A 20,104-nucleotide genomic window follows, 5' to 3' on the forward strand; every position below is an offset into this window, starting at 1 on the left:
CATATACCGATGACGCTGCCGTATTAGTGCCAAGCGAGCTAGAACAGCTCTTTGTCACACTATCCGACTAATTTGCTGGCTGTGGTCATTTCACGTCAAGTTAGGTCAAGGTCAATGATATGTGTTTGTATGTCTGTGTATGTCTGTGTATGTACTGATGTGTGCACAGATCGGTTTGTGTGTCCCTATTACACTTGATCATGAAGTGAGAAGCTTTTACTAAACATACAGTCAAAGAAACTTCACGAAAAGTAAATTCAGCTTGCCTAAAGCGCAATAATTTTAGATGACCTAGGTTGACCTTGACCCTGACTCTGACATCTGTACATCGCAGAACAACATGTTCAATGATAGGTGGGAGGTAAGACTGGCAAAAAAAAGCCGAAATCAGCGTGTCAAAAGCTCACAAGGCCCATAGCCATCGCAAGATATTGGGTATTCGTCATTTAGGACATGACATGACCTGAAGAACAAGGTCATATCTCCAAACCCAAATGCCGCAGAAGCTTGAAATTTTCAATGGACGCTGAGAAAAGATAGAAAAGCAGCTATACAAAGAAAATCAGGTTTCTAGCTTTAAAAATGTTAAGTGTAGAGCAGAAAAACTAACTTGGGGGTGGCGACCCTCCCCCCAGGTGCCGGCGAAGGTTAACCCTCACACTTTCTGGGGTCGGCTTACGGCTAGATTCCTTGCGCAATGCTGTGCCGTTAATTTTTTTCTATTATAAAGGCATTGTGTTTTATTGTCAAAAGTGAAAAAGCCAGAAATTTTCGTCGATTTCGGATGCCGCGGGGGATATTTACATACAATGTCACCCTGCTGGCCTGGATCCACCAGTAGGGTCAGGTGACCTACCATTTCTTTATCGATATTAAAAAAAAAAATCATGGCATCAGAGCTGTGACGAAAAATAAGTGGCCTAAATCCGATGAGAAAACTGGATTTGGGGGTACCCCATGTTTGGCTTCTGAGCCTCTGGTCCCCCAATGAAAATTTCTTAGAGGAGGCCCTGGCGTGGCTCGTAAATTACCGCTTCCGCAATTGGAGGCCCCTAATTGCTTGGAGGCCCCCACTAAATGGAGGCCCCCTTGGACGTTTGGGACCCCAATGGTGATGTCAAAGTTTCACCCATGCCTGTGCTTCCTGGGTGCCTGGGGTCGGATTCTGTCCCTGTCGGAGGGAGCGACAGCTGGCGGTCAGTTCTCTAACCGGCCGCCGATGGCGCCACCTGACGGACGCTACCAGACGTGTGGGCCTGTCCCGCCGTTCATAGCATTTCTGACCGTCTCGTGGACGTTTTTTGGCCTTTGCAGTCTTGCAGCATTGGTTATTTCAATAGATATGAGAAATGGAGAAAACATTCGATAAAAAACAGAGCTCTGTGCTAAATGACTTAGAGATAAGAAAGATGGTGGGCAAGAACGCCGATTTAGTGAACATGGCCTCAAAACAGCAAAGAAGCGAACATACGAGGAATCAAATCAAAAGCATGATTAATCAAAAGCATCTTGAGTAGTGAAGATCAATCAAGATTCGTTTAGAATAATAAATGAGGAATTCGTAAAATCTTATAAGCATTAGGCATTGTCGTATAGCTAATAGGCTATAAGGTAGGTAAAGTAGGTACCTAGGTACCTACCTAGGTCCTACAGGTAGGAATTTTCAAATTTATTTTCATGAATTATGTTCCCAACAGATTCATGTTCTAACTTGACATAGTTACACAAATGCACGCCCATGGTATAAAAATTCAGAAAGCAAGTTGCCATAGCCAGATCAAAGCCCTACCTACAGACCAGGCGATGGCCAATGGCGATGGACAATTAAAACCACGACGCTAGATGTCACTAGTAGTAAGTGCCTGAAAGCATGCTGCACCGCACGACTTTAAGCTCTCCGCACGGCAACTGTAGCGTATGATACCGTGGTCACACACAAAGTAGCGAGAATTTACGGCTGGCAACTGAACTGAACCGTAGCTTTATCTGAGTATTTTCAGATTCCATTTGGAATGGACACCAAGCCAGGTCAGCGCGGTGGCCGGTGGACCAGCCATTCAGCCGTGGACCCGGGCGGTTCATCGGCGCCCGCCGGCCCCCATCGGCCGGCCGGCCGTCCATTCGCCGGTCAAACATCTCTTCAGCCCCGAGATTGGCACCCGGGGCGCCAGCGTCTTATGCAAATGTCGGCCCGCCCGAGGCGGCGTGGCCTCCTTCGGCGCGCCATTTACACGGCTGACAGAATGCTCTCCGGAAAACTGTCAGAAATTGCCTCCAAATTACAATTACAAAGATGTTGCCTCTAGAGGAATAAAAAAGTGCGATGTAAAAGAGATATGCTGATTCGAGCTCGAGAGCAGGCCCTAGAAGTGCAATTAAGTTAGGAGGCAGCGCTACGCCCGGAACACAGCAGGAATTTGATTTAAGAAAGAACAATTAGATACTGGAGTTGCAGAAAGCAGGTCTGTAAAAAACATCGTTTTAAAAATTCATAATTTTTCTTCACGAAGAAATGATTTATATAACATCACAGTAATGTTTATTGAGAATGCAACACGCAATGGGCAACGGCTATTCGTTATCTTAGCCCTGTTCTAGGTCACGTTGGGCTGCAAACAATTTGCTGCCGGTTCACGCTGATGCTGAGTAGCCGAGCGGAACACATCTGGTGCTGGTCGGACGGATTCCGGGACTTCCAATACGGCAGTGAACCTCGGCCCGGCCTCGACTCGGGCCTCAGCTCCGGCCGTGAAGCACCTCGGAGGCACAATTGGGCTACCGGGCCGGTCAGCGATCACCAAACGATTCCAGCGAACTTCATCAGCACTCGGCGGCACTCGACGGGGAAGTTGGCGTCATATTTGCACTGGCAGCGACCAGAGATTGGCGATATGGCGGCAAGTTTCGGCTACTTCTCAGCTCACAATTCAGCTGGTCTGGAGAGATCAGAGAAGTTAAACCACGCTAGCTTCGTTATTGTTAGAATTACTTTAACACGCTCATCTGGCTCACTAACACCACGAGCATACGGCACGATTCATTTGAATTTTTAAATATGGTCTTAATTTAGGTGCGTTGAAAAATCGCTAGCTAGTGAGCATGTGACTGCATGTTCATAGAGCGATCTTCTACGCACCCTGCATAGTGCCTGCCTTGGCTAAACCCAAGGTTACTAATACAGCTCAAGCTCACTTCCTGCCTTTTTTCTGCTACACACTGCTACCCTGGTCTCGCAGAATCGTCCCATCATGGAAAGACGAATGCCTGCATTCTCTCCAGCAGTCTCCATTCCACCAGCAGCATTTTAATGCCACAAGAGCCCTCGGCTGCGGTATAGGATTCCTCAAAGGCCGTGCTCGGTGTGCGGGGTCGGCGCAGAGCCGTAAATAAAATCCATTCAGACCTCTGTCCCCAGCAATTTGCCACCGGTCCTCCAGGTTCCACTTCTTTGAGAATGCAGACAAAGCCGCCGCGTGTCAGGCCTGTATTTCTCCGACTTCAAAGCTACCACCAAATCGATAGAATAAGCTCTTGAGCTGTGTTGTGACATACATTTTCGTACATTGATGTTTTGTTTAGAATGTTTTTGGAATACCGTAAGATGCCGCTGAGAAAATAATTTAGCAATATTTAGTGATACTCCTTTTTAATCAATATAATTGATTAAAAATGTTTTGGTGACTTATAGAAAATGATACACTGAGCGCAGAGGTGGCGCAATGTGCAGTGAACACGGGCCGGCTCCGTGCAGTGGACGGAGGTGTGATCTGCTCTGAGCAGTGGACGGCCTGCGACTCCGGGCACCTCTGAATGCGGCGGGCGACTCCTGAAGGCGGCGGCGGCGGGTCGCGGCGGGTCGATCGGCCCACCGAGCTGCCACTCTCCGATCACAGGTCGGCCGTGTTGTTACCATGTCACCCTGAAGGGCAGACGGCGCCGACGGCGGCTGACCAGCACACGCCGACCAGCAGCCAGCAATGCCGACGCGCCCCGCGGTGCTGGCGGCCGTCGCCCTGTGGCTGGCGATCCCGCCGGCTACCGGAGCGAGGAGAGGTGAGTGGGACAGCTACCGGAGCGAGGAGAGGTGAGTGGGACAGCTACCGGAGCGAGGAGAGGTGAGTGGGACAGCTACCGGAGCGAGCAGAGGTGAGTGGGACAGCTACCGGAGCGAGGTGAGGTGAGTGGGACAGCTACCGGAGCAAGGAGAGGTGAGTGGGACAGCTACCGGAGCAAGGAGAGGTGAGTGGGACAGCTACGGGAGCAAGGAGAGATGAGTGGGACAGCTACCGGAGCAAGGAGAGGTGAGTGGGACAGCTACCGGAGCAAGGAGAGGTGAGTGGGACAGCTACCGGAGCAAGGAGAGGTGAGTGGGACAGCTACGGGAGCAAGGAGAGATGAGTGGGACAGCTACCGGAGCAAGGAGAGGTGAGTGGGACAGCTACCGGAGCCAGGAGAGGTGAGTGGGACAGCTGCCGGAGCGAGGAGAGGTGAGTGGGACAGCTATCGGAGCGAGGTGAGGTGAGTGGGACAGCTACCGGAGCAAGGAGAGGTGAGTGGGACAGCTACCGGAGCAAGGAGAGGTGAGTGGGACAGCTACGGGAGCAAGGAGAGATGAGTGGGACAGCTACCGGAGCAAGGAGAGGTGAGCGGGACAGCTACCGGAGCAAGGAGAGGTGAGTGGGACAGCTACCGGAGCGAGGAGAGGTGAGTGGGACAGCTACCGGAGCAAGGAGAGGTGAGTGGGACAGCTACCGGAGCGAGGAGAGGTGAGTGGGACAGCTACCGGAGCGGGGAGAGGTGAGTGGGACACTAACCGAGGCTTGAGGGGAGGAAAGTGAGTGGGATACCAGCGTACGCCGACCGAAGGGGGAGTTAAGTGCAGGGCACCAGTGGGCATTGGACACCGTTGGCTATACGTGTCCTGCCGGCTTTACGTTATTACTTCGGCATGACTAAATCTTTTCTCATGATTTTGCATTAATAGTCTTTAGATATTGATTATACGTAGAGCTGAGTTCAGCAAAAGACTTTCCATTACCTACATGTGTTTATGCACTAACAAGACATCGCTTTTTTTGCGAACGTTTATGAACAGCTAATAACGGCCCTTTGTTATTTCAGCTGAGTTCGACTTGGTCGTTGCACTTTCTGGAGCCAAGGAACAATACTGTAAGTATGTGAACAGTCCCGTCGTGCCGCCTCACTCGGTGCTGTGACCTTCGCCGTGAGATTTGGCCTCCGACTTCGATCAGTCGGCCACAGTGCACGTGACTCAAGGCCCGTCACTCAAGTAGCCGGAGCAGAGAAACGGCAGTGAACTCCTTCTCGCGCTATAGAGCGGCTCAGTGGCCGCCTAAAAATAGGCTATAGGAGAGCAGTGGGTGGTGGAAAGAATGCAATCATAAACACTGCTTTTCTGGGTGACGGTCGAACGTAACAGAAACGTGCTGTTGTGCCCTGTAAACGCCTACTTTTGAATAGCCCTGAGTTTCGTGCCCAGCAGGACGAAATGTGACAGCTTAGGAAGTTGAATGTAGCAATCACCTCCGATGCATCGATCATGTTTCTCCATGCGCCCATCCTGTGACCCGCCTCCGCGGCCCCACAGCCGAGGACACGCCGTGTTTCGTGACGTCTGGGACGCGTCACCCGCTCTCCGGCCTGGCCAATGTGACCTCCGGCGGGGGCGGAGGGGACCGGACCAGCCTGAATGGCTGCTCGTGCCGCTGTGTGGCCGACAGCCGCCGCCACCGGTTCGCCGTGTTCGTCATCCATCGCAGGTAACGGGGCAGCGTGAGCTTAGAGGAACGTTGGAATGACGGATGTAAATGAGCTAATCGATTTCATAACTAGTGGATTTTAGGATGACTAATGGCATCAAATTCATCTATAATATAGATGTTTGCAATGAAATAGGTAGGGTAATGTAGAACTTTTTTGAGAAGTTACGGCTATATTTTGAAAATCGCCCACGTATTTCAATGATATCTCTGATTATATTTTATAATAAATGTTGATGTTTGAAAGACGTGGTTATTCTTCTTGTTTAACCCTCGCCCTGGCAGGGCATTTTTCATAACACGGCCTGGCAGGGGGGGGGGGGTCGATGCGACCCCCCCCCCCCTCGCGATTGGCTCCTATGGCACCTAGAAACACCAAATTTGGTAGGTAGGTGGGCCCCCCGGAGTTCTCGCCCCTGTGCAAATTTGGTTGCTCTAGGTCAATATTTAGGGGGGTTTTGGGGGGTATAAATGTAAAAATTTCGCTAAAAACAGGTCAAAAGTTTTTCGCTTATAACTTTTGATCTAATTAAGATAGAGCAAAAAGAAAAGCACCAGTGAACTCAGCACGTCAAGGCGCGTCGAATGATATACTTTTTAGCTTGCTTAAGTGTACTTAAAGTTTTTCTTAAATTTTAAGTAAACTTAAATTAATAAATTAAGTACAAGTTAACCAAATTGCATCATATCGCATATCATTTGATTCGGCTGATCACCAGGAACACAATGATACCATTTTTTAAGCTCTAGCGTCATTATGTGCCAAGTTATTGGCAAAAACGTCATTTGACCTCAGTTGACCTCATTTGACCTGACCCATGGATAAGTACACCAAACAAAGAAGCACCAAGTGACCTGCTGTTAAGTACCGTGGTTTCAAAGCACAAAAAAGGTCAAACGAAGCGGATATCTCCAGTATTTTCCGAATTTAGTATTTTCCCAAAGGCTTAACATTACGACGTAATGACCTCTAACTGACCTCAGGTCAGTGACCTCAAAAAAACCGGAATATATGTTATACAACTCGGTGAACTTAGCACATCCTGAAAGTTTGAAGGAAATCAGTCGAAAACTGTGAGCTGGACAGGTGCAAAAAGAAAAATGAAATTTGACCATGACCTTGTACCGGTTTTTCTGACCTGGTGACCTGACCCAAGGTCACCCGGACCTGAAATTTTCAGGTCATATGTAAAAAGGTTGCCCCATAGGCTGTGCGAAATTTGGCGGCGCTGCGCGCCGCCGTTTTTACGCTATCTTCGAAAAACCTTAGGGGGGGGGTCGCATCGACCCCCCCCCTGCCAGGGCGAGGGTTAATTCATAACTATCTTTAAAGTTACCATCTTAATAAAAACGTCTTGAAAACACCACGAAACTAATTAAATATCGTTTTATTATCGCTAATGAGAAGCCTACAAATATCGTTGATACACTTCTTTTTCTGTCGCTCCACACAGCGGCGCCGGCTGTTTCTGCACCAACTCCATCAAGAAGGTGGGTTTCGCCGCTCCCAACGGAGAGGCCTGCCGTGACACTTCTCTGAGCGTCAGATTTGTGACCGACGTCAGCAACCAGACCCTGGAGTCTCTCGGCTGCTCCTCGGGTGAGTGCAGAGTGCACACCCTCTGTCCTGCTCAGTTTTGGTCAAAGTGCAGGGTTACAACGTACCGTTGATGGCGATGCCCATTGGTAGCATGTTGTATGTTGTATGCACAATCAACTAAAATCGGAAGTAAAATGACCGACGCGATCTAAAACAAGTAAGAGGAAATCCTCCAAAGCTGCTTCTCTTACGTAAGCCCCCGATATTACAGCTGATTCTTAGCTCTGAAAGGGCTGGCAAAATGCTGTATCTATCCCAGCGACTTCCGTCTTGTTCCAGAGCTGCCGGCTCGTCGCACTGTGAGGGTGAACCTACCACTGCTGCTGCGGAAGAGGACGGTGTCCGTGAGCCGACCGGGCACCAGCACGGCGTCGGTCGGAGCCGAGGTCTCAGTTCGTGGTGAAGGACAGGCCACTGTGCGGGGAGCTGCAAAGGCAGCCGTCAACGGGAGCGCCGCAGCCACCAGCCTAATCCGTCAGACTCAGGTCGCGAACGGAACACAGAGAACGGCCACGAGTTCCTCAAGACGAAATCCCACAAACGTCAATGGAAGACGGCCGTTTAATGTCACTACCGTCAAAGTAACACGGCCAGCTAGCCTCAACATCACTGCTACTGCATCAAACACCCTAACAAACGCCACAACATCTGCAGAAAACATCACGGAACACAGCACAGCCGGCACGGCCACGCGACCGGTTCTATCCGTCACCGTAACAGTTCCGTCAAACTCCTCAAAAACTGTAAATGAATCAGCAAGATCGAACTCACCTCCGCAGTTAGCTTCCACAGTTAACTCTGCGAGTAACAGCAAATCTGCAGTACTGACATCTTCAGCTAGGCAGCCAGAGGGTGCGAAAATCGCTATCGCACAGATAACGAAGGCCACTAAGGCTATCAAGGCTGCTCGATTGCGACAAAAACCGTCTCCCGAAGAGGAAGGCGATAATCAAAGGATCGGGGCACAGTCCGCGCAGGAGGCAGCGCGCGATCGGCTGGAGGCAATAAGTCGTGGCCAAAACGCTACAGTACAGGCCGCTGTTACAAAAAGAGTCTTAGAAGCGGGGAGAAAGCGGGAATCGAATTCGGAAACAAAAGGTGCTACTTCCCCGGCTGTAACAAGAGCTTTGACCAAGCTGAAAGAAAGGAAGACAGCTAAGACTCACGAGGTCTTGCAAACAAAGGAACCGTCTTCACGAGTTGCAAGTTCGGCTACCCGTGTACTACAAAGGGCTGCCGCTGAGGTCCAAAAGGCTAACACCCAAACAGCTGCAGTTCAACGTCTGCAGTCGTCAGCCGGAAAGGAGCAGCAGAAGATCGAAAACAACACTGTTAGAGTTCGTCAGCAAGCGGCTACGCTAGTGACGAAATCGGGAACTGATATCCAGAGACGGACTGCGGGAACCACCAAGACACTGCCAGTTGTCAGAGCCGAGAGCATATCGCAATCGGGCAACGCAACTTCAGTCATAACCCAGCCAAACTCCAATACAACGAATCGGCCAGGAACAGCTACAGAGACAGCTTCATCAACGCAACCAAATCAACCACCGAAATCAGGCGCTACGGTCAACCGAGCACAGACAAGAGCCACAAACAAAACAATCACCGCAACACCGTCAGATGATAAAGCTAAATCGATCACTGCGATAAATAAAGTGCAGCCCAATGGAACAAGCAAGGCACGGCCAAGCGCCGGGAACAACGTCCAGTCGGTCAACACAGCACGTCCCATGGACATAAAACCACCGCTAAACGATACAAAACAGACGAATGTTACTATTGACACATCACGTTCAGAGGCTGCGGCAAACAAAATGACACCACTCACGACTACAAACAAAACAACCGTGCACAAACCAGTTAGGGCCGAAGCTCTATCAAACGCACTCAGTCAATCGAACACCACAACGAACACGAATCCTGCGAGCACCATTAATGCTACATCGCCGTCAAACGTTATTAACAATGTAGCACAGGGCAGCACAGTTGGGGCCACACAGACACAATTAAACGTTACAGTGCAGCCGAGTACCACGAGCAGCGCACCACCGCCCAAACCAGTGGCTACCAAAGCACCACAACGCACCGCCCCGGCAGTAACGAGCACCACCAACATCACAAAACATTCAAGCGATGCAAATGTTACCGAGGAACAGCCCAGAACAACTTCTGAATCGCTGGCGAACACCATAGCACAGTCGGAAAAGGAATCCGTTTTACATTCCGACAAAACATCAGTTGAACCGAATGCCACAAATGCACTAAAATCCAACGGAACAAACACGACACAAACAGATGCAGGCACTCCAGCAGAGGTAACTAGCAAGACCAAAATGCTACAGCCAAGTAAAGCAAACATCAACGCGAAGCACGACACAATAAACACCTTTCTTTCTACAAACACCGTGGAACAAACAAACAATATCACAACAACACGGTCAGAACCACAACCGGACGTCAAAAATACGACGGAACAGCAAAGGCTGACAGAGCCTAGCGCAACGACTTCTGAAAGTCGAGCGAGCCTGAGAAACACGACGCAGCCGACTATCATAACAAACATAACACAACCAACAGTCACAAGAAACGTCAAAACACAACCGGACGTCAACAGCACGAATCACAATGCGCCAGCCAACGCTACAGCCCAGAATACCTCCCCGACAAACCTCACCAGACAGTCAGATAGTACAACTAACAGCACAACACTACCGAGCACACTGCGACCGACTGGCACGACAGGCAGGACGGCTGCTGTACCGGCTCCCACGAGACGTCCCGAACGAATACAGCCTGACGTCCCTGCCGATGGCGGAAAGGTTACCAAGAATGTTTCAAAAATGATAAAAAAGTCGATGCAGGACAGAACAAGAGGAAAGCAAAAGAAGGTTGCAAGAGGCACTTCCGAAAAACTAGTGTCGCATTCGAGAAATGGCCCATCCTCAAACAAGGCAAAAGATCCTCCAAACGCCAGCAGAGCAGAACAAAGCCGGCATGAAAACCATGAAAAGCCTCACAACGGAACTGAGCCAGCCCGGTCCGGGAAGGCCGGGTCTGCCACGGTCCCGTCTCGGATCGTGCAGCTGCTGGGTCTGCGGCTGGCGGGCAGCTCGCTGGGCCCGGCGCCGCCGGCTGCTGCCGTCTCCCCCCGCCAGAGGATGCACCGCCGAGTGCGTGCCGAGGTAGCGGGATCCCGACTGCCGACCGCCTTCACAGTGTCGCCGCTGGGCCGGCTGAGCGCCTTCCGACGCAAGAGAGCGAGTCTTCTGAACAAAAAGGATTAGGACGAGCCTGCTGAACAGATAGGAGTAGGACGAGGTGGTATTGGCATTGAAGGCATGGTGCTACGTCCTCCGGGATATAAATTGTCATAATGAAAGCCAACATTTTCAAATGGTGTCGTTTCTGGATAGAAGTCCACATTGCTCTTGACGCGTTTCAATCCATGTTTTGCCTCTTCAATGCATGTGCAATGCAAGTAGGTAAGAAGCAAAAAGGAAACGGTACCGAACTCGAAATTTCGTCCAAAAAACCGCATGTCAACGTCTTCGTAGCAGAGCGGGAACTTTAAATAAAACGGAATAAAACGAAGTTAGCGTGTGTGTAACGACTGCCATATAATGATTGGGCCGGTGATGAGCGAAACGTGATCACGCATAGTGACCATATTTGACGAAAAGTCTGTAAGCCATCACGTCTGTTCAACTCTCCCGTCCGAGGGAAAGTGTTCTGTACCAACGCCGATAGTTTTATCTTTTTAGAAATTTAGTTCGAATGGAGAAATAGGTGTGCGGTTTTTGACACACTACCCGTAACACGTCCTTGCCTGCAAGAGGTTCACCGGCCGATTATTTTAATCGAAAGTTTAACCCTCGCCGGACCTATTGGTTTTCTACATACGCGCCGGCCGAGGGGGGGGGGCGGGTACGACCCCCCCCCTCGCCGTTTCGCCCCTGGTGGAGCTAGCGCGTCGCGGAAAAAACGAGCGTGTGCGCCGTTACGAGACGCAGAGATTGGTACCCGATTTTAAGGTCCTAGATCAACCGGTGACCTCTGAGGTCAGGTCAAGTGCCCCAAGGTACGGTTCAGTTTTTGGCGAATAACTTCGCAAAAAACGACCGCAGAGCGCCGATTTTGGCAGCATCGTGTTCGTCTCGCTCAGGCGCGTCGAATGATATACTTTTTGTCCGGGTCAGGTCAACTTGGGGTGTTGACCTCAGGTCAAGGTCAGGTCAGCACCCCCAGGTCACGAAGTTGGTCGAAAGAGGTCATGTCGCATATCATTCGATTCGGCAGGTCTTCCTGAGTCCATTGGTGGCTTTCCCGACTCGCTAGCTCAATTTGATCAAGAGTTATTGACGAAAAACTAATATGACCTTGATGACGTCATAAATGACGTCACGCAAGTTCAACATTGCAAAAGTGACGCATCTAACCTTGCAAGGAGTGCATCAAATCACGATTCTGTGTGCTTGAGATAGTTGGAGATTGTTCCCGGCGCCAGAATAGCAGTTTGAATTTTTCCCCATTGACTTATAATGGTGAGGTCACGAAAATGACCTGACCTCATATGACCTTTAGGAAAAATCCGAGATATACAAGTTGTGGGACTCATAATGGATACTAGATCCTGCAAGTTTCATTTCCCTGTGACATCTCCTCTGGCAGTGAGGGCGTTGCGAAGTTGCGACATCTGAAGACCGTGCAGAGGTTCACTTATGACGTCATAGGTCAGTGACCTGACCTGACCCAAAAATGCGGTTGGTGTCAAAAGATCCGGCTTGGATCAAAGGTCAGGTATGCCAAGTTTCAGCTCTCTATCGCCAGTGTGTTCGGAGCTATCGCGAAAAAAACCCTATGCGGGGGGGGGGGGCGGCACCCGCCACCCCCCCCCCCCCCCTCGGCCGGCGAGGGTTAACGTACTTATCGCAGGAAAATGGCATTATTCAGCCCTCCAGGGCCTAGCGTAGCCCTACCTCACCAGTTGCCAGCTCGCCGAATGTATAAAACACGGGTCAACCGTCAAACGACGTGGAGCTATCCGGCGCCGACCCTGCTGCCACCGTGTAATGAGACAGACGCCCTTCCTGAGCCCGTAAGCCACACAATAACACAGTCCACAGACATGTGCCTTGGGCGGCAGACCTTGGCCTTGGCATAGAGACCTTGGCAGCTTTGACATGACCTTGACCCGAGGTCGACAGCCTAATTGTTTGATCATTTGACGCGGCTGACTCAGCTCACTCAGCTGAGAATGAAATTCATGATCATTCCTAAATTGTAACACTGATACTTTTGTTTGCAATGTTTTCTGCTAGCCTTGGCTACTACCATGATATGCCTTACTCAAGATATTCGTCCTGAGACCCAGGGGCCCGGGAACGATTTTCAAGTTGGGGGGGCGAGCCTAAAATGCCTGACATGATGCATATGAAACAGTGGCGTAGTTAGGGGTCTAAGGGGACACGTACCCTCCCCCATCGGGATAAAAGGGACCCTCGGGTCCGAGGGGCCCTGCGGCGCCATTTGACCGCTGAGGGTTAACGATGGCCATATTTCTACTCAGCAGGGCCCAATGGGGCTCATTAGAGCACCTCATGGGCCCTAACTAGCCACACTAAGATCTCCATAACGGCCCCACGCCGGCTTCTGAGGGCCTCTTGCGGCTTTTAAGGGCACCTTGGTGGTCTCCAAAGGCCCGTTACTGGCCTCTGAGAGGTCTTACCGGCCTATGAGGGACCAGTTCTAGGGGCATTTCCCGCATGTGATGGTCCCACACTTATTTTTCTGAGGGCCCCATAACGGCAACTGTGAGACCCTCGTCGGCGCCTTTGAGGACACCGGTGTCTCTGAGGGTTTCACACCCCCAACTCTGAGTGCCTACACCAGCGCCTATTAAAGCCCTATATTGGCGGCTCTGAGGACCCAACCAACACCTGTGCATCTAAAGGCTACCCACTGGTGACTTTTGAGGGCCCCACACCGGTGACTGGGGGCCCCACCGGCGTCTGACAGTACCATGCCGGTCTCTAAGGACCCCACAGGACTTCTCCTGCCGGCCTAAGGACCCCTTTTTCATTCATTCATTCCAGTGTATTTTAGTAAACAAGGATCAAATAAATGTACAGAGCAAATAAGGGATCGGCGCAAAAGCATCGCTTAAATTAAAGCGCCTCTCCGAAGAAGAACATAAAATTGACAATGTTAACCTAACCAATACCTGAGGCCAGACGACGCTAGCCCCGCCAGCAACCCTCCGAGCAACAAACGAACCGGGTCAAGGCGCCCGGGCCCGAGCGACAGCAGCTAGGCCAGCGTGCTTGGGTGTGAGTGGGTTACCTAGTGTTGGGTGTTAAACCGGCGTGAGTGTGCGATGTATGAGTGAATATGGAGAGCAACAAGTGTGCCCTGGGTTTCAGAAAGGTCGTTTCCATATAGAAGAATGTTAAGCTTCTGTCTACTTGGTAAGTTGTCAAAATTTGGAACGATTGGTCGAACGGCGTTAAAGAGTATTTGCCTGTGGTTTGTGTAAAGGGGGCACCAGAGCAAGTAGTGTGCTGTGTCTTCGTGTTTGTACTTTGTAGCCACAGGAACACGCTGGAGTTGGAGTTAGTTGGAGTGTGAAGAGATGTGCGCTTGGTGCCAAATGAGTGAAGTGCTGGTGGCTCTGGTGCCCCATATCGCTGCCAGACTTGACGAGAGAAATCGCGGGGAGATCGGGTGTCTCGAAGCGATTCGGGAAGAAGGTTCCATTGTCGGATGGTGGCAGGGATGTAGGATCTGCGGAAAGAGGTTAGACGGGTGGGCGGGAGCGATAGGAGTCGTGCGTTGCGCAGTCGAAGTCCTGTGGCGTCTTGTCTTGTGTCTGTCAGAATATTTGTGAGGTATGAGGGAAGAGGGGGGTAGTTGTAGTAAAGACGATGAAAGAATAGTAACTTGTGAATTTGTCTCCTCGTCTCTAGTCGTTCCCACCCCAAGTCTTTGAGAAGTGCGTCAGTCGGTGTTCGAAATAAGGCCCCGGTCACAAGTCTTGCACATCGATTTTGTAATATCTGGAGTCGCATTATGTCGTGTGAGGTGATGTTGCCGTCAAACACAATGTCACAATAATCAAAATGTGGTCTAATGTACATGGTATATATTTCGTTGAGATCTTTTCTCGCTGCCTCAAAGTTGAGGGGGCGCCGCCCCCTCGGCTCCCAAGTTGGCTGCCCCCCCCCCCCCTGTTCCCGGGTCTATGCTGAGACCTGACCTCAGCCGTGAATGTTCGGGCCAGAAGTCATATCTCTGTAATCTGTTGTTTACCCCCCTCATGACTATTTTTCAGTAAATGTACACGTTTTGAGGTATGAGCAACTCTAGTCTTTTCTAACAAAACATAAAATTTTGTGTTGCTGCGTGTTAAGTCAAAACTTGCAGTGGTTTAGAGAAAGATAGCAGTCGACGAATAGTACGCAGATAAACAATTCGATTCGCCGCCTTTCGTAGCTGTGTTATGTGTGAAAGGGATGTAGGAGATGTATGGATGTTATCACACAATTGGGGTTTGATTTGCGAGTAATTTTCTGACCTTGGAATACTTGCAATATAAGGTAAGTTTCAAATGTTAGTTTACTATTTATGATGGCATCCCAATACCGGCGGTTCCTGGCTGGGACGAGTATCTTCTGTAGGTATTTCGGTATTTCTTTGTTGTGCTCGTTGAATCAGAATCAGAATCACGCAGGAGCGCGGGAACTTCTTTCAGACTGGGGGCACACCATAACTATAATAGCAATAGAGATCAGCCTAGGGTACCCCCAATAGTTTTCTCACCAGTTTTAGGCCACTTATTTTTCATCCCTTTTTGCTTTTTCAACAAAATATAAAACTTTGGCAAAAAAGGTGCAGTATTCTGGGTACCTACCTATTGCTTTTGGGATGCAATAAGTACTTAAGGTAAATATAAATCTGAATACATATCATGTTGACTGTTGTGTTCAAGGGTTAATTAGTTTTTCATTGTATTTCTTTTGCATTATGATATTTATTCAATGTTGTTTTTTGCTATCTTTTGGCTTTCAGGCAACAAGATATGATTTGTTTTGTGTTCATATTTTAACATGTGCAAATTTTAGTAAATTCCTGAAAATAACTGATAAGACCCAACAGCATCGGCAACTGCAGCTACTGCAATTGCCACTGAGTGCACTACCTATGCAATGTTGATGTGTTGTGACATGCTTATTTCTATTTTTATGAGAATTTGCTGCATGATTAATTTATCCAATAAAAATGGAGTGCGACTGAAATTTGATTTTTGCCACCAGGTGAAATAAAATGTGTGGATGGTGGGATAAGCACATCTCTTTTAAATGGTTTTTCATAGTTGTTTGAATAATTTCCATCTATCGTATATTCAGGAGTGAAGTGAGGACATGAACATTAAAAAAAATAGAAAAATATAAAATATACCATTAGATTTTGGTTCCTACCTATGCTTTGAGTCTGTGTGTGTGTATTAATTGAATTTCATTGCATTTTCTGCATGTTTGCATTAGGACACAAAGCATTTTAAAGCTATTGTAGAGATATTACAACATGTAACAGCTTTATAGAATTGATATAATTATTTGTGTTCACATTCCTTTATTGTAATGAAGTGGCTATTGTTAATGAAGAATGAATCAAATGCTTTAACAGCATACAACATTTTAAAATTGTGATAAGATGAATTTGAAGAGTTTCATTTGTGTTGGTGCAATATTTGCTGGTGTCAATGTTACAATGTTTTTTTTTTGTGAGAGTCACAACTCACAAAGACAATAAATGTACCTACCTAATGGCAATGAAGAACTGATTGAGCTGGCTGTAATTGATCTCTTCTTGGATCAGAAACTTAATAAGCTATCTTTACATAAGTACCACAATTACTATTTTAATTAAATAGTGAATATGTATCACATTTACATGTATAAACATAAACAAAGTCATTGATGACTGTATGAGGGATTACATTCACAATCATTGATGATACTGTGGATGCACCATATGTCTTTAGAGCCCAAACTATTTGTGAGGTTTATCATTAGCCTAAAAGAGTCTGTTTTATCTTGCTTATTAATTTTTTGAAAGGGTATCAGAGTGATTGCACCCGTTTTTGTTTCAGCAAAGCCGGATTCTAGCATGGGTGATCCGATCGTCAACTATCAGTTACGCGTCATCCTCATAGGTGACACCACCGTCGGCAAGACGTGTATGCTGCGTTACTTCACCGACGGACACTCGCCCGATGACGCTAAGGTGGGGAGACTCGGCAGTCGGCGACTCTGAAAGATGAACTTTTAACATAGCACTTATGTATGTGATATATTAAGTGAATATAGATAGTGTCTTTGCTGGTTCGCACGCCTGTTCTATTTTCGGACGGTGTCGCTGTGCTGGGGAGCCTGTTCGCGTGCGGGTCCAGTTTTTACGCAGCGGCCACTTGATCCGCCGGCCGCGGCTGAGTGCAGTACGCTGTCCGGACTGTCGCTCCCGCTGGGTCCGATTACGACCGGTGTGTGGGTGACACCCCTCCCCTCCCCGCTGCCACCAGATATACGATCCGACAGTGGGCGTGGACTTTTTCTCTCGGTTCGTCACGCTGGAGGACCAGACGCGGCTAAAGTTACAGATCTGGGACACAGCTGGCCAGGAGCGGTTCAGGTCAGCTCACCGGACCAGACCAGACCAGACCAGACCAGACCGGACCAGACCGGATCAGACCAGACCAGACCAGACCAGACCAGACCAGACCAGACCGGCCGCTCGTGGTCCCAGGGTGGAAGGAGAGCGGGCGGGGCAATGAAAACGAGCAGCGAGTTTTGAACTCATGCTCGGTCTTGAATCAGCCTGTGTAGACATAAGTTTTCCCCATTTCTCATTTGTATACGTTTGTGGCGAGCGGAGCAAATCAAACCAAAATTAATTGGGCATAACTGACTAAGCATAGATGTATTTACCTATATTACCGGACACAGACCAGCTGCGTCCAGGATATGTTTGCAGTTCCAACTTAACCAGCCGGTCGCCGGTATCGATATCAGATATCCAGTGTAACCCCGCTCCCATTTGCAGCTATACTATACGCCCGATCTTCGATTTGACCGTTTCCCGTGTTAACCCTATGGCGCACGCGAGCGCGTGCTGACGGCGCACCCCTGGTCCGATCACGCCCAAATTTTAATACAAAGGCCGCCCACGCCCACAGATTTGGCATGCCAATGTTTGCAGTTCCAGTTATGTTGGAACAGTTTGCAGTTGCAGTTATGTTTGCAGTTCCAACTTAACCAGCCAACTTAACCTTAACCACTTACTTAAACTTAAACTTAACAACTTAAACTTAACGACGTGAGCTAACTTAAACTTAACAACTTAAACTTAACCAGCCAACTTAACCAGTTCCAACTTAACCAGTTTCCAGTTTGCAGTTGCAGTTATGTTTGCAGTTCCAACTTAACCAGCCGGTCGCCGGTATCGATATCAGATATCCAGTGTAACCCCGCTCCCATTTGCAGCTATACTATACGCCCGATCTTCGATTTGACCGTTTCCCGTGTTAACCCTATGGCGCACGCGAGCGCGTGCTGACGGCGCACCCCTGGTCCGATCACGCCCAAATTTTAATACAAAGGCCGCCCAATACAAAGGCCGTTAATACAAAGGCCGTTTATAGTATTTGTTAACCCTATGGCGTTAGCTCACGGCGTTTGTGTTTTCTGCAGGTCCATCACACAGTCGTACTACCGTAACTCGGTGGGCGTCGTGCTGGTGTTTGACCTCTGCCAGCGCACCTCGTTCGAGCACATCCCCACGTGGATGATGGAGGCGCGGCGCAGCATCGAGCCGCGCGCGCCCACCTTCGTACTGGTGGGCAGCAAGGCCGACCAGGAGACGCGCAGGGAGGTCAGTCCTCTGCTGATAATTCAAATTTCAATGTCTGAAATGGTGTTAACCTGTTTCGTTTTTAGTATTTGAAGGATTGATTAAATGAAAATTTGTTGTTGACGCTCCAAATTTCCTTCCTTGGACATGTCTTCCTGGGACTCTCAGTTGATCAGTTGATTTCGATTTATCAATACTTTTAAATGCATTTTTCACCATCTTGTGTACTACAAGACAGAAAGTCTATGTATCAGGAGCCTGGCCGTAGCTCCCACTCGACTTTGACCCATACCTCTCCCAGCATGCACTAACGTCTCCCCTCCCCCTCCTGTCTAACCGACAGGTGATGACGGACGAGGCGCAGCGGTTCGCCGATCTGTACGACATGCCGTACGTGGAGTGCTCGGCCGTCAGCGGACACAACGTCTCGCTGGTGTTCGAGGTGCTGGCGGCGCGCGTCCGTGACCGGATCGTGGCCGGCCAGTACGACCCGGACGACAGCTGGGAGGGCGTGCGGCGCGGCTACAGCGCCGCCGACCAGGCGCCGCTGCGCGAGCCGCCGGCGGCCCGGCGGCGCGCCTGCTGCTAGCGCCGACACGCTCCGCCGGCGCCGCACGGGACGCCGGGGCGCTGCTCACCGGCCGCTGGAGCGGTGACTACTGCCTGGCGGATAGAGCGCTGCCCACCGACCGCTGACCGGCTGTTACTGATTGCTGAACGGTGGCTGACTGACCAGCCAGCTGACTGGAGGCTGGCCGACTGTAAGCCGACTGGCGACTGATACTGGCAATGTTGGAGTGCTGCTGTCAGCGGATGATGCAGGAGCGTAGCTCTGGCGACAACTGCCGAATACGGCCAGTACCGTGCGTACGAAGGAAGCGGTGCTGTTAATTCTGCCCGGCCGAGGCGCGGCCGCCGCTCGACGCGGCTCTGTGGCCAGCCGAGCGGCGGCGCTGCTGTCGGCTCTGTACCTGACTGACTGCCGGAGCGCGGCACCGCGGTCTGACCGCTCGAGCCGAGGGAGCCGCGCCGCGCGTACCGGCGGGGTGCTTGGTGGGGGTTTGTGGTTAATGGGAATCGAAAGACACTAGTTTTTGATCGTATTGTGATGGATTCTTGCCTGGGTACAGTAACTGATCCCCCTGTAATTATGCGCCAGTATATTGAGCCGATTAAGATGGTGCTAACTTGATACATGTCAGCTTCTTTTGCCGCAGTTTTGCGCAGATATATTTAATGTTATGCAGATCGATATACAAGCGTACCATGAACAGATCGCGCCTTATTACGCAATATTTGTGATTTTTGCTGAGTCATCCCATATATAGAGCTGTTTTTATTGTTACTCTGATATCTCTGTATGGTGGCTTTAATTGTCGGCATGAGGCTAGTCCTTTTGACGCTCGTGTCTGTCGTCCGCGATGTAACGTTTCGGGTTTGATTTCGGGTTGCCGTCGACTGCCGGGCCGCTCGCTGTTTCTCGCGCTGCCCACTAAGAGTGCTCAGGTCCCGGTGCTGCAGTTCCCGTTCCCCTGCGTTGGCTGCAGCGCCGGGCGGGCTGTGCTGTGCCCACCGCCGCGCGCAATAAGGATCGGTTGTTGGAGCTCGCTGAACGGCCGGGCGCTCGGGGTTGCCCGATCGTCACTCTAGTCCGTAGGACGCGCGGTAGTGCCTAGACGAGCTGCGCGGCGCCGCCGGCGCGATGGCAGCTGCCGTACCGACCCGACCCGCCGCAGTAGGAGTGTAGCCGTCCCCGAACCCACAGTGATAAATACAGTACGACCTCGAGACCGTGTCTGTCGGCGCTGTCGTCCCG

General features: G+C 50.1%; 2 protein-coding genes across 2 annotated transcripts; both read left to right on the forward strand.

Moving 5' to 3' along the window:
* Positions 1-7,240: 7,240 nt before the first annotated feature.
* Positions 7,241-10,902, forward strand: LOC122388403 (mucin-5B-like). Its single transcript, XM_043379455.1, has 2 exons — positions 7,241-7,380; positions 7,660-10,902. The coding sequence occupies exon 2, from the start codon at positions 9,114-9,116 to the stop codon at positions 10,665-10,667; it is 1,554 nt and encodes a 517-aa protein (XP_043235390.1). The 5' UTR covers positions 7,241-7,380; positions 7,660-9,113; the 3' UTR covers positions 10,668-10,902.
* Positions 10,903-14,860: 3,958 nt separating this feature from the next.
* LOC122388397 (ras-related protein Rab-39B-like) lies at positions 14,861-20,076 on the forward strand. The gene is made up of 5 exons (XM_043379438.1): positions 14,861-14,975; positions 16,532-16,665; positions 16,961-17,070; positions 18,129-18,309; positions 18,632-20,076. Exons 2-5 carry the CDS (start codon positions 16,549-16,551, stop codon positions 18,875-18,877), a joined length of 654 nt encoding a protein of 217 aa, XP_043235373.1. The 5' UTR covers positions 14,861-14,975; positions 16,532-16,548; the 3' UTR covers positions 18,878-20,076.
* Positions 20,077-20,104: the final 28 nt, after the last annotated feature.

Source organism: Amphibalanus amphitrite, unplaced genomic scaffold (genome assembly GCF_019059575.1).
Source record: "Amphibalanus amphitrite isolate SeventyFive unplaced genomic scaffold, NRLGWU_Aamphi_draft 000320F_arrow, whole genome shotgun sequence".
NCBI classification, from domain to species: Eukaryota; Metazoa; Arthropoda; class Thecostraca; order Balanomorpha; family Balanidae; genus Amphibalanus; species Amphibalanus amphitrite.

Excerpts from the sequence above, each read along its gene's own strand:
- LOC122388403 (XM_043379455.1), top strand. The coding sequence starts at position 9,114 with ATGGACATAAAACCACCGCTAAACGATACAAAACAGACGAATGTTACT.
- LOC122388397 (XM_043379438.1), top strand. The coding sequence starts at position 16,549 with ATGGGTGATCCGATCGTCAACTATCAGTTACGCGTCATCCTCATAGGT. Across the intron at positions 16,666-16,960 it reads ACTCGCCCGATGACGCTAAG|ATATACGATCCGACAGTGGG; the intron begins GTGGGGAGACTC and ends CGCTGCCACCAG. Across the intron at positions 18,310-18,631 it reads ACCAGGAGACGCGCAGGGAG|GTGATGACGGACGAGGCGCA; the intron begins GTCAGTCCTCTG and ends TCTAACCGACAG.